The sequence below is a fragment of the Ipomoea triloba genome, chromosome 6 (assembly GCF_003576645.1).
Source record: "Ipomoea triloba cultivar NCNSP0323 chromosome 6, ASM357664v1".
NCBI classification, from domain to species: domain Eukaryota; kingdom Viridiplantae; phylum Streptophyta; class Magnoliopsida; order Solanales; family Convolvulaceae; genus Ipomoea; species Ipomoea triloba.
The window spans coordinates 13,824,728-13,838,346 of NC_044921.1; the positions used below are offsets into that span (position 1 = coordinate 13,824,728).

Below are 13,619 nucleotides of genomic sequence, written 5' to 3' on the forward strand. Positions count from 1 at the left end.
TCATCTATCCTATTATTGTTGTTGCACCTTCAAGCATTCCATCTATTTATAGTTATGTTTCGAATTTGCCTATTAGAGTTAACCAAATTTAAATCTCTCACTTGGAAATAAAATAATATGCATGGATTTGACAGGTGTAGATTGCATCTAATAGATGCTTACAACTTTGTCCTTAAAATCTAGTTTTATGTGACTTTTAATACTCTTTTCTAAAAAAAACATGTATATATACACCTTGGATAATGTGCCAACACTAAAAAATAGTAGAGATCAAGCAAAGAATGTTAATTAGTCAAGAAGTCTTGCTGCTTATCCTCGTTGTACGTAACAAGCTCTGCTGCTTAGCCTTGAAAAGTCATGTATGTTGTATGTAGAAGTTGTGCTACTCAAAGTTATGTTGCTTGAACTTCTACTATACCAAAACGATTGATGTGTGAAAGTCTTTTTGTTTACAAACGCATACTACTTGTATATTTATGTCGTTGGTGATTTCATCATCTACGACATCTACTAGATTCCTGTTGTTGGTAAAGCTTTGTTGATAGGAAAACTTATTCTACTACCAACATGAATTAACCATGGCATCAACATCAAAGCTAAGCCTTGTTGTATTGAACTTCAATTGCCAATTTCTTGTAATAAGTATATGATCTGGTTCTTGACTTAAAATATTTAGGGGTAACCGCATTTATCCTAATGTACATTTTGGTTCATTAAAATTTAATTACACTTTTTCCTAACAAACAGTTTACTTATACTAGAGCATTACATACAGTAGAAGTTTGAGGTAGTAAGAGATTTTGAGCACTAAAACTTATCCAAGCAACAAATCAAAGTCAACAACAAGAGTTTGCTAGCAGAAGCAACAAAGGATTTGATATGCAGTACAACTTATAAGCATTGGAGAATGACAAGTAGTACGTAAAGATTCATTTTCAAGGATATTCAAGGCATGCTTTGTTCAAACATCATATAAGGTAACTTTACCACTAATTTTGGGCGTTAGGCCGTAGTCCAAGGATGATATTTTCTCAAATAAGCAAAGCTATGCTTTGGAAAGTGTAAAAGCTAGATTTCGTGGATAAGTTCTACACAATGGTCGAACAAAAGTTGCTCAAATCACTCCCTCCTACCGACAAATTTGAATTCAAGAATAAATAAGAGTGAGCTGGTAAAGGTCAAAAGAGAAATGATAAGTGCAATAAGATATAATTTTCAAGAGACACAGAAGATATATACAAGAGAGTTTCTAAGAAAGCAAATAGAGAGTAGTATTAATATTTAGTTAAGATTTGAATATAACATTTTTAGGTGTTGTTGAGAAATTAACTCTTGTAGTCAAACTACAATTTTGACTTACTAAATTCCAAAAAGTTTTTAAAATAATAATAAGTCTACCCCTCCCCCTACCTGTACACTTATTCCTCTTGACTTGGACCATCATAGTATTGATGTTTGAAAAACTGTAATTGGTTTTAATTTAGGATTGGTAAATTTTCTATTTTTATTTTTATTTTTTTGATAATAAATTTTACCAACCACTAGTTGGTAATATGTTGTTCTCTAGGATTTAGGGTTATGGCATGTAGTATGCAATCACAAGCAACCAAACACTAGCATAAAGAAATTCACAAGAAACTAAGCAATTCATAACAAGTGGGGAGGGTCAATGACTAAATTAAACAAAATAAGACAAACATATATAAATATGGAAACAAGAAATAAACACGAAATGCTCTCGGACTTGGTTGGTTCAAGCTAAGATGCCAAATACGGGATTCAAGATTAGGGAATTAAATCAAGGCATAAGGAAAGTGAAGTGCACATAAGTGTCCAAAGTAATTGAAGCCAAGAAGACAAAGATATGATTATTATTATTATTATTACATAAGTAGACATTTAAATCATTATATCACTTATTCTCTTTCAAACAAACAACCTGTAAACACTTTGACCACGAACATAACATCTCTAAACAAATTCCTTAAGAAGACATAATATAAAATAAACACTTTGACGACTAATCTAACATCTCTAAACAAATTCCTTTGGAATAAACATAATATGAAATTACCACAAGAATATTGACTGCAATTCATTCACTATTATATTCCATTGTACAAACTCCCAAGTAGCTTCCTCAACTTTTGAAATGTTGCTAGTTTGAGAGGCTTAGTGAACAGATGAAATATTTTTGTCTTAATATTCGTAAACATTTTTTATTTTTATAGTTAAAAATATTACGTTGATAAGTCATGGTGCGATATACTTTCAATTTTTTTTTTTGGTTGAGAAATTTCATTTTAACATTAATAAAGTCTCCATAATAATTAAGTAATACTTTGATTGGACCAATTAATTCACAAGCTCATTTGATCAAGCCACAATATGCCGAAATATATATATATAAGGTTTAAATAGAACTCAACTGTATATATAGTGAATAAAAAGTAATTATATTATATTTATCAATGTACAATGAAGAGATCACAAATATTTCATTCACTTCATATATGGCACGTTGCTTGGGTCTATGAAATTGACAAAATCCTTGTCAAAGTACCAAGCGTAGAATTGGCTCTCAATGCTCTGGTAAAAAAAAAAAAAAGTTAGATTATATGTCATAACGTTTAGGGTTACCTCTCACAAGACACAGTTTATTTTGTTACCTTTGACTTCCCATCTCCAAACGTTAATTTCGTCTTATAGCTGTCAGAAGCAAAGCTATGACCGAACATAGAAGTAAGTATATATCCTTTGGTGGCACTTGGTTGTGGCAATGCACTTACTATTTGTTGTTTGAAATCTGTAACAACAAATTAAAATATTTAGTATTTTGTTCAAACCACAAACTAATCCATGTTCATACCGAGTCGGCCCAAATTAAGGGACAAAGTGTTAGCCAAGATTGGTTTTACATACGAGAGGGGGTACGAACTCCCAACCTCTCTTAAGGGATGAGAGTGCACGGCCACTCACTCCAACCAAGCTGGTTAACTAAAATGTTTAACTTGTGTTAACCATGTTGAAATTAATTTAACCATCATATATAATTAATTTATTGAATGAAAATATTTTTTGGTAAAAATGGGAACATGCCTTGTAGCAGAGCCATATCACTTGGGCTAACATATGATATATTTTCCTTAATGGCTTTGTACAAATCCATCGAGAAAGTATTTTGCACCTATTAAGAAGACACAAATTGAAATTACCAAAAAAGGAAAATTAATATGAAGCATGTAAATACACGAATAAATTAAGTGGAACTAACCTGAAATGAATCAAATTCTGATTGGAAAATAAATAGGGGGGATTTTACATATTGCACCAAATTTTTTGGTTGGAAGCACTGCAAGCATAAATTCAATATTAGATAACGCTGCACATTTTACTTGAAAAATTTCTCCAATTTCTTTTGGAAATTTAAAAATTTGGAGAATAGAAAATAGATTTTTTTTATTTGATTAAATTTAAATAACTTGATTGGAGGTATATTTTCTATCTCAAAAGAAAAATTATTATCACTAATGTTAACAATAACATATAAAATTCAATTTGTGTTTAGAAATATGCTTATTTAAACTCATACCTCAAATGGACTCATTTTTGAAATGCACTCTGCAGGTAATGCCTTGGTTGGTTGCTGAATAAAATCAAAAATCAATTTTTTGTCAGAAATGGAAAATATTAAATATAAACGCACACAAGTCAAGAGGGAAGGAGGAGAGAATTATTACATGCAGAGCAACTACATCGCTAAAAATAGCCTTAAAGAATTTTGCATGCTGGGGATCTTTCCTGTTGATAATCACATAGATTTAACTTTTAAGAACCATATTAATCAAACATAGCATATGCATTTTATTTTATTTTTTTTTAAATTTTCGTATTATAACAATTAGTCTTACACGATAAGAAAGAGAGAACTATCTGAAAGGCATTTTACTCTAACGCCTTTTGGGAATAGACTAGTAAAGCGATCACAGTGTACCAACACGCCTAATCCACCCGCTGAACCGCCGGCAAAAATGACCTATAATCAAACAAATGAAAAAATTTATGCTGTTGTAATTATATATTATTCCCTTAAATAAAAATATAACCAAGTTTAGAAAGTTACATTTTTGGCATCTTTCAATCCCTTTGTCATTAACTCATCCACAACCACTTGGAAAATCCTTGCACCTCTATAGTAGAGTTTAGTGACCTAATAGAAATGGTCATTGCTTATATATGTGGTGTATGTTGAGATGCAGAACTTAATAAAGTATACCCTTACCGGATCAGGTTTGTCAACATTTCCCGCAAATGATCCTCCATCACAATACCGGACAATAACTCGGGTCCATGTATAAAAATAAGTCGCTGCTTGAACATCACCGAAAATGCCTTTAAGTTGGAGAGGTTTCATGTGGAGACTAGAACCCATATCACGGGTCGCACGGTTCGGACAACTCTCAACAGAGAGGTCGTGAGTAGAATATGTGCCATTACTCATGCACCACCCTCCTCCCTGAATTAAAAATCAAAATAATAGAATTAAACATTGATTTTATATACATACATAAAATAAGAAAACTCAAAAAAAGAATGTAGTTATAGTACAATTTTCTCTTTTGAGAACTCACTTGAAGGTAAATCATCCAATTGCGTGCGTCTTCACCTTTTCCGGGAGCGAAATGATAGGCTGCTGGACTCCCATCCAAACAAACTACAATATTTTATAATAGTCAAATATTAAATTACTTAAAAGTATTACATTTTTTTTAATGAATCATAGTATTCTATATAATTTACCAGCTCCTTTCTCAGTGGCATTCTGGATAATAGTTTTGGGAATAATATCATCAACACTCTGGACAGCAGGTTGGGGAATAGGATCGGAGTTTACATATTGCACACTTATAACAAATGAAAAAATAAGTAAACATATCCAACCATTTGACCTTGTTGAGACAGCCATTCTGCGAAAAAAAAAAAAAAAAAGTTAAAAAATGAAGTTTTATAGTGTTTGATTAGCTACTGATACTACAACATTTGTTTGAACGAATTTAAAGACGTGAACAGTATAATTTTCACTTAAACTAACTCAATAATTTAAATAAGTTAAAATTATAGAGTAAAAAAGACAAACCTCAAAGACTCTGGATTATTCCCTTCCATGGTTAGGAGATCAAGTCCCCTAATGGAACGAAGATAAAACTAATGGATTATTTTGTGATGAAATTGGCTTCCAAAGTTGATCTATATATAGTGGATGAGACATAACTAACACCGAGAGAAATGGTAAAATTTAATCCTACAAATGCGCTATGGCTCGTAAAGAATTGGTACAAAGTTACAAACCACATATATATTTGTGTATGGTGCAGGTCTCTTGCATGAAAAATTAAAAAGTAATAAATCTCTGTTGGGAAAGCAGGCGTGTTTTTTTTTTCCCCAAAAATTAAAAGAAATTTAGTGTAACTCCTAACGGTGCATCAATATAAATATTTTATATTATTTTTAGAAAGGATCCGTCATCTCACGGGTCTCAATCCGTGAGACGGATCTGATATTTATTATAATGACAATTTTTTTTATGAGAGTGTCTCATGGATCATCATTGGTGAGACGGGTCGAATGTTTCTAATAACTTTCTAGGCAAAAACTTGTGTGAGACCGTCTCACCGTAAGACGGGACGGGTCGGGTCGGATCAAGAAGTAGATGTAACACTTATACGCAAAAATGTCATACTTATATGCTCAAATGTAATACTAATCAGGAATCAAAATTTTGTTACTTATAAGGGTAAATGTAATACTTTTTAGGGAAATACAATACTTTTACATTTCAATTTAAAAGTATTACATTTTTCCTCAAAAGTATTATATTTTTTCTTATAAGTAAGGAAAACTTGTCAACATTACTTATTATAGAAAATGTAATACTTTTTCTCTTATAAGTAACAAAAATTGTATTCCTGATTAGTATTATATTTGAGCATATAAGTATGACATTTGCACATATAAGTGTGAAATTTGCATGGTGCTTCAACCCGGCCCGACCCGTCTCACGAATAAAGATCCGTGAGACGGTCTCACACAAGTGTGACCCAACTTTCTATACTATTATATTTTCCCACATAAGTATTACGAAGTATAACTTTTATCATAAGTAACTCTTCAACTTTTAATATTACATTTTGATTTAAAAGTATTACATTTTTTTTTGGCAAAAACTTGTGTGAGACCGCCTCACGAATCTCAATCCGTGAGACGAGTCGGGTCGCTTATTATACGGGTCAACATGTGCTTCTCACCCTTCCCTTTCTCTACCACATCGTTTCTCTCTCTTAATATTTTTGCCACAGGATTCATTTTCCCATATCATCCTATCCGCTCAGGCTACTCTCTACCTCCTCGCATCTTCGCCGCTCACCCTCCATTTCCTCCCATCTCTTCTGCCTCCATTTCTGTCGCAACCTTCAACTCCGGTAAATAGCAACAACAAGAGTTTTCGGCAAATGCTGCGCAGTAATTTCTCACATGTAGTTGCGCTGGTTGTTTAGAGGGTGGACAAGAAGGAGATGATGATTGGGTAGGCTCTGAGGTCTTGGTTGAGTTTAGAGTGAAGGGATTCTTGAGAGTTTTTGTGAAGTTGATGATGAAGATGACAACTAAGGGAAATGGTAGGAAGGTGGCAGAGAGGATTAATGGTGAGATTATTGAGATCTTTGCCATTTTTTCTTAGCTTTTTAGTGCAGTGCAATGTATGATTACTGGAATGGATATTTATAGCCTTGTCTTTGTTTCACTTTTTGAGTCAAAACCTTATTCTCAACTCATCATTGCAAGAAATGTTTAATATATTTAATACTTTAACCATTAAATATAATACTTTATAGCATAAATGTAATACTTCAAAATATAAATATAATAAGCAATACTTTATAGCATAAATGTAATATTTCATAGCACAAATATATAATCAATACTTTAAGCCTCATATATAATACTTTATAGTATAAATTTAATACTTCAAAACACAAATCTAATACACAGTCTGTAGTGGATATATTTAATACTTTAAGCATTACACATAATACTTTATAACATAAATGTAATATTTCATAACACAAATATATAATCAATACTTTAAATATTAAATATAATACTTTATAGCATAAATTTAATACTTAATAGCACAAATTTAATTAATGCAGAATTTACATGTAGATATATTTAAGGCTTAAAGTATTAAATATATCTACCTTAAATTGTGTATTAGATTTGTGCTATGAAGTATTATATATTTATGCTATAAAGTATTGTTTTGAAGGCTTAAAGTATTAAATATATCTACATATATATAAACTGTGTATTAGATTTATGCTATGGAGTATTACATTTAAGTTATTAAGTATCGCATTTAAGGGTTAAATATTGATTATACATTTAGAGCAACAGCTTGTTGAGAAATCACATTCTTGTTTGATTCTTCTTCCTGATACACGAATAATTGTTCGAACTTCATATGACAAGCTATGGTTCCTGCGAGCCTATCTTCATCGGACCTTGCAACTAGTAGCAGAGGTTTTTGATTCTGTTGAGCTGCACATCATATATCTGTAAATAATTGTACACATAGTGATAATGCTTCTTCATCATCAACACCACCACCTTCTTTACAGTTAAGGGGTGGTGGCTCCTCTTCCTCTTCCTCTTCACTCTCCCAGTATAATTTAGACGAGGATGCCAAAGGAGTGGAAGGTTATGGTGTTAAGAAAATAAAAGATGATGAGATAGGAAGAATTCAGAGGAAGTAGAAGCAGAAGATGTGGTCGGAGAAGGTGGAGCCGGAGGGTGAGATCGGAGAAGCTGGAGGTCGATAGATCTGGAAGAAGAAAGCGCATGCCAGAGAAACGGAGAGAGATGAGGGAGGATCCTGAGATTGTGGATGACATGTGGTTGACCCATATAACAAAAGGTTCGACCCGTCTCACACAAGTGTGACCTTTTTTTTTTCTTTTTTTTTTTTTTAATCTAAAGCATCACATTTTCGTTATAAGTATTACTCTTTCTCTGATCTTATAAGTAACAATTAAACAATTTGTCCATCCATGATCAATACTGCATTTTTTCGCATAACTATTCAACCCTAAATATTACATTTGAATCAAGATTATTACAAATTTCTTTATAAATAACAATTAATTTATTTATGATTAGTATTACATTTTCCAACATAAATATTACATTTCTATCATCATGACCCGACCTGTCTTACATATAAGAATCTGTAAGACGGTCTCACAGGAGACCCTAACATCAATAATTAGCTAGTTTTGTGAGAACGTATATCATCGTGCATTATAGTGAGTTGGGATTATATTTATAGTGTGTTGGGACTGATAGAGAAAATTTCAAACCATTTATTATATGTGTGCATATTTTACTCAAGTAATTTTTATACTATATGACTCTGTTTGGCCAAACTTATTTAGGATTTTATAATTTATTTTAAGCTATTAATAAGTTATAAGCTGTGTTTGGTAATGTTCCTAAAATAAACTAGCTAACTTAAAATAAGAGCTTATTTTGAAACGCTACCTTAGTTAGCGTTTCAAAACTAAGATACTAGCTCCCTAACTTTTATTCTATCTTTATCCTTATTATTTTAAATAAATGACATCCTTTACCCCTCCCAATTAAAACTCTTTTCTCTTCCCCTTTTATTATTATTATTATTATTATTATTATTATTATTATTATTATTATTACACTACAACAAACTATTTTTTTTGGCGACATACATTTAGCGGCGGTTATAACAACCGCCTCTAAATCTTGTACTAAAACTTAAAAAAATTAATTGTTAATAACTTTAGTCCAAAAAAACATTAACATATCGTTAATTTAATGTGTATTTTAGCGGCGGTTACATGACCGCCGCTAAAACTCAAACTAAAATTAGTCTCATATATTTATTGTAAGTGTTTGAAACAAAATAATTTCATTACCGAACTATAATCCTGTTTTGAGTGTTTTTCACGGCAGAAATTAAAATATATATTGGAATGGTTATATTCTTCAACTTGTCGTTTCTCCCAAATTCCAATTTTCCCAATTCTTCCACAATCCCAGTGATTTCTATAACACGAGGAAGCCGACGGCGTTCAATTACTAAATTGTTCATTCCATTTCCAATTTTTCCAATTCTTCCACAATCATTCAATCGTTCATTAATTCTTTTGTTCGTAGCCAACGGAGTTTGATTACTCATTCGTCGCCGACGGAGTTCGATTTCTTGCTCGTCGCGGCCGGAGTTTGATTTCTTGTTCCTCGCAGCCGAAGTTGGGAAGAGCAGTTTGCTATTCAGTTTCACTTCAGATACATTTGAGGGTCATTCTCCTACGGTAACCCTACTAGTCTGCTACTTTACTGCATCGTGCGGAGTATACCTGCAAATTATTGCTGTTAGTTATAATTTGAGCAGAGGTTAGCACATTTATGATCCTTTAACCCTAATCCCTCATAGGCCAAATTATATTGAGTTGAATTTTGGACATTTGATTTTAGGGCATTTGGACATATGATGTGTTAAAGATTCTTCCTAACATCAAATATTGTAGTCAATTTATTTCAACTGTAGCAGAGTCGAAATACTTGTTTTTTAATGAATTGGTTTTACCATCAGATATTGTAATTATACACATTATGATGCTGGAAACTGCTTCATTCATCAATTTAGGATATTATCCAAGCTGAGCATATATAACCTCCGTATGTGTTAGAAATTTTGTAGACAAATCAAAATGAGATAGTGTTGTATTATAAATTTTTTAATTTAAGGCTTTGGCGGTTTGGCGTTTATATTTTGTGTTTCTGACAAAATGCAAGGAACAAGACTTGGAGAAGAAGAAAAGAACTTGGTGTTAGTGAGGTTGAAGCTTTTCAGTGAAAAGGAGATTTCAAGGAATGAAGTTTCTAATTGGGAATGCATCAATGAGACCACCATTTTGTATAGGAATAGCCTCCAGGAGCGTTCTAGACTTCCAACTGCTTGTACATTTGGTAAAGGAATTCCCCACTTTTTTCTTTTCATTTAAACACATCTTGTTCAGGATGAGAGATTTTGATTGGCAATAGGTCTGTTCAGGGGTTTGGATCTCGTTTTTTAACTTGAATTGTCACTATTTCTTTACAGACAGAATATTTAGGGGTGACTGCTCAACAAGCTAAGAGAAGTGTATGATGGAAGATCAAAATGACATTACTCTTTCAGTTATCAGGGGTGTTAACTATGAGTGCCTTCTTCATGCCTTCGCTCTAATGTTTATGCCATTTTATCTTAAGAAAACTTCTTTTTTTTCCAATACAATACTTCAATGCAGCAACTATTTTTGTGTATGAGCAAACCAACAGTGGAAAGAGATACACCATGAATGGAATCACAGAGTACATAGTGGCATATATTTATGATTATATACAAAAGGTATCTTGATATTTATTATGCTGTCACATTTTATATTCCTGATTCTCATATGGCATTCTATTAATTAAAGTCATATTTGTTTATACCAGCATGAAGAAAGAGCATTCATTTTGAAGTTCTTCTGTAATTGAAATCTATAATGAAGTTATTAAAGCCCTTCTCAGTTCAGATAATTCTACTCTAAGATTGCTTGATGATCCAGAGGTGAGTTTGGTTTTCTCAATTCAGATAATTCTCATCTAAGATACATTTTTTATGGCAATTTTTGCTTCTCCATAAAGGAACTATAATTGAGAAACTCACACTCTCACAGAAGAAACTTCTCTTTAGTTCATAAAGAGTTTATATATGACTACTTTATTTTCCTAGAATCCATGTAATCTCTAACTTTGCTTTATAAATAGTGCAAGATGCAAACTATTTTAGTTACAATATGCATTTGCCTTTCATTCTTTGAACACTATACTATTATCTGGTCATCAATTCAAACTAGAGATAATTAATGGGCTTATGTTATGGCAGGGAAGTAGAGAATGAGAATGAGAATGCAGAAAGTAGAGAAGAAACTCTTTTATACCATATTTGACTACACGCCCACACGCGGTAGGTGCTTTAACTTTAACATAAGCTGTCGTTAGTTGGTTCTGTTAACGTAAGCAATGGCATTCGACTCATGACTTTAATTTGCTTGCTTCAATTTTATAATATTTAACAACAAACATTATTCCCTGCTATTTTAACAACACTCACCATTCCATTATTCAAGATGCAACCATTTTGCCCCTTGTGCAAACTTGTGACCCATTTTCTTTATTGATGTATGATCTGGTTGCCTAATTGCCTTTGTATATACCATTTGCTGATCAAGAGTGCTCTTGAGGATCATTTTGGTTGTAGCAAAAGTTTTAAACAAACCAAAGTTTCCACATTTTGGTAAGCCTGATATTTTAAATAAAATGCATGTGTAATGTGTAACTCATCTTGACATTTTGGATATCCTGGATTAGCTCTGTTAGATTGAGCTGTATAATTTCCTATTGGAGATCTGTATTGTCTTTATTTGTTCCACTTAGTTCTATTTTCACCTTCACAGACTCCAAAGGGGTGAAATGGTGTTATCCAATTCTACTTAGTTTTATTTCAAATTAGTTCTATTTCAAATATGTTACTAATAGTGTTGAGTTTCTTATTTTATTTTATTTGTATTTTTTACATTGATGCTATTTTCTAGGAGTTTGTGAAGGATCACTTGCTGCTATTGATGGATTCAACCCAACACTTGCTGTCGCTATTGATGGAGTTTGTCAAATGTTGGTGTTTGGTATTTTTTTTTATCACTTTTGTTGAAGGTTAAGATGAGAGGAATTGATGGATTCACCACATGCTGTTGATGGAGTTTGTCAAATACTGGTGTTTAGTATTTTTTTGATCACTTGCTATTGCTTTTGAATACTATGCTCAAATATTAATATATTATTGAATACTATTGAATGTTACAACTGATTTTCTTTCAAATTAAATGTGTATATAGACATTATAGAGTTTATTTGTGAATGCAATATGTATTTTAATATAAAGATTTTTGAATAAATATAATTAAATGATAATTATAAAAATATAATAATGTAATTATAGATTATTTAGCAACACTTAAATAATTGCCTCTAATATTTTAAAAATAAATAAAGAAAAATATTTAGTAACACTTAATAACCGCCACTAAAATTTTAAAAAATAAATAAAGACAAATATTTAGCGACACTTAATAACCGTCACTAAAATTTTCAAAAATAAAAATAAAAAATAGCGACACTTAATAACCGCCACTAAAATTTAAAGAAATAAACTAATAGTTATATTTAGTGGCGGTTAGAAAACCGCCGCTAAAAACAAAGTAAACTACCTTATATTTAGAGGCGGTTTCAAAACTGCCGCTAAATGCAATGCTGATCAACAATTCCCACACTTGTCTAAAACCGCCTCTAAATCCTTCGCGACACACTATTTGGACACGGTTGGAGAACTGCCTCTAAACAGTTTAGTGGCAGTTTTGAACAGCCTCTAAATAACAAATTAACCGCCTCTAAATAACCTTTTTGTTGTAGTGTTATTATTATTATTATTACTATTATTATTACTACTATTACTATTATTACTATTATTATTATTATTATTACTATTATTATTACTATTATTACTATTACTATTACTATTACTATTACTATTACTATGACTATTACTAAGATGAAGGAGATTCACAACAATATTGCTACTCCATTATGGGATGCTAGATTATGATTATGCTAATAGTTTCAATTCAGTATGTTAAATTTTAATATGTAAATATTTAAATTTAAAACTATTTAAATTTTATGAAGATATCATTTTTAGCCTTTTTGTATTTATCAGCTTATCAAAAAGCTAATTTTACCAAACACTTTTAAGCATAACAGTTAACTTAACCACATTCACACATATTTGGGCTACAAAACACTGACAATACATATCTCTGTTGTAAATAAATAAATCACTTAGTTCTTGTTGTGTGTTTTATTCTTCTATATGTGATTTGCGACTTATTATGCTGAAATAGACTTTTAACGAGGTTTTCTTCTCGCCCTGTGACCCTAGCCGGCAAAGGACCACAAGGAGGTAAACCAGGGGTTTGAGGATCGAACCTCCAACCTTTCGGCTGTAGGTAGAGCACTCTTACCACATGGGCTGTCCTTACGGACGATGATAGCTAAAGTTGGGCGATAGCATTGCTGGATCTACAGTGTCTATTGTTCTTAAACATAGACGTCTAAAGTGATGTTTTAAAAACAAGCCAAGGGGACTTTGGACATCTATTCTTAGTGTAAAGCTTGATGACAATTTAAACCTTGTTGACAAATAAATTGTGGTTTGATGACATGCATCATTGCTGTTTTCCCATATTTGAGTCAAATAAATATCAAATAGGGGTTGATATAATGATGAATTTTAAGTGAATAGGCGCATTTGGTATATTGTGTGGAATGGTGTGTTTTATCGGTCCTCTGATGCGTTTTAGTACGTAGAATGGTGTGTTCTGTAACATAGATATATATATATATATATATATATATATATATATATATATATATATATATATATATAT

The 13,619-nt window shown here is 31.7% G+C and overlaps 1 protein-coding gene and 1 long non-coding RNA gene across 3 annotated transcripts; one reads left to right on the forward strand and one right to left on the reverse strand.

Annotated features, from left to right (window-relative positions):
• Positions 1-2,433: 2,433 nt before the first annotated feature.
• LOC116023807 (pectin acetylesterase 7-like) lies at positions 2,434-5,204 on the reverse strand. The gene is made up of 12 exons (XM_031264824.1): positions 5,138-5,204; positions 4,801-4,967; positions 4,632-4,714; positions 4,283-4,516; positions 4,124-4,210; positions 3,912-4,036; positions 3,741-3,801; positions 3,593-3,646; positions 3,275-3,352; positions 3,100-3,187; positions 2,670-2,806; positions 2,434-2,589 (listed from the first exon to the last, which is right to left on the reverse strand). Exons 1-12 carry the CDS (start codon positions 5,164-5,166, stop codon positions 2,503-2,505), a joined length of 1,230 nt encoding a protein of 409 aa, XP_031120684.1. The 5' UTR covers positions 5,167-5,204; the 3' UTR covers positions 2,434-2,502.
• A 3,859-nt stretch (positions 5,205-9,063) lies between these two features.
• Positions 9,064-11,981, forward strand: LOC116022822. Of its 2 annotated transcripts, none has more exons than XR_004099295.1 (6): positions 9,064-9,483; positions 9,886-10,059; positions 10,193-10,480; positions 10,570-10,684; positions 11,003-11,083; positions 11,712-11,981. It is a non-coding gene; the product is annotated as an uncharacterized LOC116022822 (long non-coding RNA). The 2 variants fall into 2 exon arrangements; XR_004099294.1 differs by having other exon boundaries at positions 9,064-9,401.
• Positions 11,982-13,619: the final 1,638 nt, after the last annotated feature.

Bases quoted from the DNA above. Each gene is read 5' to 3' on its own strand.
- LOC116023807 (XM_031264824.1), bottom strand. From the start codon at position 5,166: ATGGAAGGGAATAATCCAGAGTCTTTGAG. The intron at 3,802-3,911 runs GTAAGACTAATT...GATTATCAACAG, and splicing joins AGTTCTCTCTTTCTTATCGT to GAAAGATCCCCAGCATGCAA. The intron at 3,353-3,592 runs GTATGAGTTTAA...TTATGCTTGCAG, and splicing joins CAAAAATGAGTCCATTTGAG to TGCTTCCAACCAAAAAATTT.